The sequence below is a fragment of the Lipotes vexillifer genome, unplaced genomic scaffold, assembly GCF_000442215.2.
Source record: "Lipotes vexillifer unplaced genomic scaffold, Lipotes_vexillifer_v1.1 scaffold977, whole genome shotgun sequence".
In the NCBI taxonomy this organism is placed as follows: domain Eukaryota; kingdom Metazoa; phylum Chordata; class Mammalia; order Artiodactyla; family Lipotidae; genus Lipotes; species Lipotes vexillifer.
Window position 1 is genome coordinate 991,022 of NW_006783088.1, and position 4,125 is coordinate 995,146.

The following is a 4,125-nucleotide window of genomic DNA, read 5'->3' on the forward strand; positions in this document are numbered from 1 at the left end:
CACTTGAAATAGTGCCTGCATATTTAATATACTCAGTAATTAGTAGCTAGAGTATACACATTACATAGTACAGGTGTTAGGAAAATTCTTTCAAGAGCCTCATTTAGCCCATACACCTAGACATACAAATCATGGATTGTGAGAGCAAAAGAACTTTAATGATCATATAATCTAGCCCTACCATTTTTCAGGACAGAAAGTAAAGCCCAAGGAGGGAAAAGTGAACTTCTGAAGGTTATTCAGCTAGTTAGTATTTGTCCTAGAGACAGTAGCCATGGATCTTGACCATACCAAAAGGGCCTTCCAAAGAACATAACTCATCCCCAGGCCAGGCTGCTGGAGTGGGGTGGAGGAAACAGCTCAAGGAGGCTATGTTTTATATGATATGTCAGTGTCTCCCTCCCACTAGTGACCACTGATGAGAGCTAGAAGAAAGATTAAAGTGGTAAAGATTAAAATGGAGAAAAAGACTTTCAGTTTTTTATTGATGCTGCGATGTAATTGACATATAACAGTGTGTAAGTTTAAGTTGTACAGTGTGTTGGTTTGATACACATATATTGCAATATGATTGCCACCATAGCATAAGCTAACACCTCTATCATGTCCCATAACTATCATGTCTTCTTTGTGGTGAGAACAATCAAGTCTCTTAGCAACTTTGAAGTTTACAACACAGTATTTCAACTATAATCACTATGCTGTGCCCTAGATCTCCAGAACTTATTTATCTACTAGTTGCTAGTTTGTACCCTTAAACATCTTTTAATACCAACTGACTAAGCAATTTTTGACCACACGCTGACTTAGATCATAAGAAAAATATATATCAATGAGTAATATGAGGGAATAGTTCACATAAAGAGCAGATTTGTCATCTTCCAACTTCTGAAATGCTTTCCTGAGAAAAAGGGATTAGAACTGTTGTGTCTGGAAGAGGCGAAACTAAAGTCAATGCATAGAATATAAAGAGAAAGAATCCAGTTACAAAAAGAGAATTAACAGGTAGAACTGTCCACAGATAGAAGCTCACAAGGCAACCGTACAAGCACGTGGAGGGTGTGCAGCAGAGGAGACTCCAAGATCCAATGGGGATTAGAGCAGATGTTGCCTAGATTATTTCCAAATCTCGGAGTCTATGTGTCTCTTATCTTCACAGGAATTTCCAGATATAAACCAGAGTTAATTTGAATTCGAAACACCAGCTCATGCCTCAGCTTCCAAAAATGCAGGAGGCCAGAGAAGAATCAGACAGGTATAAGATTTCTCAAAAACAGTCTCTGTACATTTGCCCAGAAATATAAACCTAAGTTCTACCAGAGAGAAAACATCAGTCTTTCAATTCTGGGATTTTTTTTTTTCATTTCATTCTCAGCCTCAGATCAACAGTCTATGTTGAATCCATGGCCAAGAATAATTTCACCATAGTAACTGAGTTCATCCTTATGGGCTTTACTGGCTACCTTAAGTCGGAGATTCCCCTCTTCCTGGTGTTGCTGAGTTTCTATCTAGTCACCCTTCTGGGGAATATAAGGATGATCATTCTGATCCAAGAGGATGTCCAACTCCACACCCAATGTACTTCCTTCTGAGTCACCTCTCCCTGCTAGACATCTGCTCCACCTCGGCCATCACCCCTCAGATCCTGGCCACACTCGCCACAGGCAAGACAGTCATCTCCTATGGCCAGTGTGCTTCCCAGTTCTATTTCTTCACCATTTGTGCAGGCACAGAATGTTTCCTGCTGGCTGTGATGGCCTATGATCGCTATGTGGCTATTAGCAACCCACTGCTCTACACTGTGGTCATGCATCCCAGGATCTGCTGGAGTTTAGTGCTGGGAGCCTATGTCTGTGGGGTAGCGAGGTCCATCCTGCGTACCATGTGTACTTTCGCCCTCTCCTTCTGTGATAACAATCAGATCATCTTCTTCTGAAGCTTGCCTGCAGTGACACAACAAACACTGAGACTGTCGTTGTCTTCTTTGGCAACTTTGTGATTTTGGCCAATGCCTTGGTCATCGTGATTTCCTACCTGCTTAGCACCAAGACCATTTTGAGGGTGAACTCTTCAGGTGGCAGGGTTAAGGCTTTCTCCACATGCTCCTCCCACCTCACTGCTGTGGCCGTTTTCTTTGGGACCCTCATTTTCATGTATCTGCGGAGTGGTTCAGGCAAACCCCTCGAGGAAGAAAAGGTAGTGTCTGTCTTCTGCACTGTGGTGATCCCCATGCTGAACCCTGTGATATACAGCCTGAGAAATAAGGATGTGAAAGTGGCCTTCAGAAAGGTCACTGGTAGATTCCAAGTGTCACAGAGTGTGCAGATCTGGGTGTAAGGACCTCTCATCTTGGTCCATTTTTTTCCCGTATTAATATATCCTAATAGGCACCAGCAGTATATGTAACCGGTACCCACAAACAAAAAGAAGGTAGAGAGGTACCACAGGCACACAAGAAAAACTGCAAATCTACAGCAACATGGTTGGAACTAGAGATTATCACACAAAGTGAGGTAAGTCAGAAAGAGAAAGAAATACCATATGATATCACTTATATGTGGAATGTAAAATATGACACACATGAACTTATCTACGGAACAGAAACAGACTCACAGACAAAGAGAGAAGACTTGTGGTGCCCAAGGGTGAGGAAGGGTGGGGGAGGGATGGAGTGGGAGTTTGGGGTTGGTAGATGCAAACTATTATATATAGGATGGATAAACAACAAGGTCCTACTGTGTAGCACAGGGAACTATAATATCCTGTGATAAACCATAATGGAAAAGAATACGAAAAAAGAATATATTGACGTATAAATGAATCACTTTGCTGTACAGCAGAAATTAACACTACTTTGTAAATCAACTATGCTTCAATAAAAGATTTTTTTTAAAACTTTTAACTGCAAATGTGATAACATTTATTTCCAGCAATTCAAATGTACTTTCTTCTCCCTCTCCCACCTCCAGTCCATTCCTAAGAACCCAGAAGTCTCATACTGCTCACTGACATCATAATTTACAGAATCTCAGAGTCCACAGAGGTCTTCAGTTAATCTCAATCCAGCCCAATACTCTTTGCATGCTTGGGTTTCCCATCCTTTCTCTCTCAGTTTTGCTCCCATCAATACTGCCTTTTTTTCTGGGACAAGGATTATATCAGGAGACCCCTGTGGATAAAACTAAATAGTCTTTTTTTTTTTTTTTAATGCGAGAGTGACTGATCACCTCAGTAAGGGAGGAGTGTTGTGTAAGACAAAACTGAGTCTCTAAATGGCCAAGGGAAGGGAGTGTTTAAGACATGAGCCTTCGGGCTTCCCTGGTGGCTCAGTGGTGAGAGTCCGCCTGCCGATGCAGGGGACACGGGTTCGTGCCCCGGTCCACGAAGATCCCACATGCCGCGGAGCGGCTGGGCCCGTGAGCCATGGGCGCTGAGCCTGAGCGTCCGGAGCCTGTTTTCCAACAACGGGAGAGGCCAGAGCCCCGCCAACAAAAAAAAAAAAAAAAAAAAAAAAAAAAAATGAGCCTTCATCTTCACCATTCTAGACACTCCAGTCGCCAGCTTGGAGAGCTCAAGCCAGAACAATGAAATTTGCAAATTCCAAATTTGCAAATTGCCTTCCCACTTAATCACTTAATCAGGTTTTGTTATTCCTGCTTTGTTGTTACTCTGATATCTTCAAGGTGAATTTAGCCTTTGGGGATGTTTCCTCAAGGACTAATTCCTTAGTTTCTGAAGGATATGGTGCATTGCTTCTCCTCTCCACTCGCATAGCCTGCCTCATGAACAATTTTCTCCTACCAAGCAAGCATCCTATTTCCAGGAATGGCAAAGTCAGAGAGCAAAGGTAGGTATAGGTATAAGGAAAACACTGAACCACGTATTACCTTCTCTGGCAAAAGATGTGGTAAGAGGGGAAAGTAACTGAAACTCCTGCAGAGACTGCAAAACCCTTCAGGGCAGAGTCTGTTTTCTTCGTTGCTGAACTCGTCTCCAAGTCCAGAGTTCGAACCAGATGAGTTCTCAATAATGGTTTTTGAACACATTTTTATGGCACATGCATGGTCTTATTTGAGCTGCATGGAAGCGGCAAATAGTGGAAGACAAGGTTAAGTAGACGATCCC

At 42.5% G+C, this 4,125-nt stretch overlaps 1 protein-coding gene across 1 annotated transcript; it reads left to right on the forward strand.

The window, feature by feature from the left end:
- The first annotated feature begins 1,403 nt into the window (after positions 1-1,403).
- LOC103075724 (olfactory receptor 9I1-like) lies at positions 1,404-2,337 on the forward strand. Its single transcript, XM_082931019.1, is given in 3 exon segments — positions 1,404-1,569; positions 1,572-1,931; positions 1,934-2,337. Coding segments are annotated over 3 exon segments (930 nt in total).
- Positions 2,338-4,125: the final 1,788 nt, after the last annotated feature.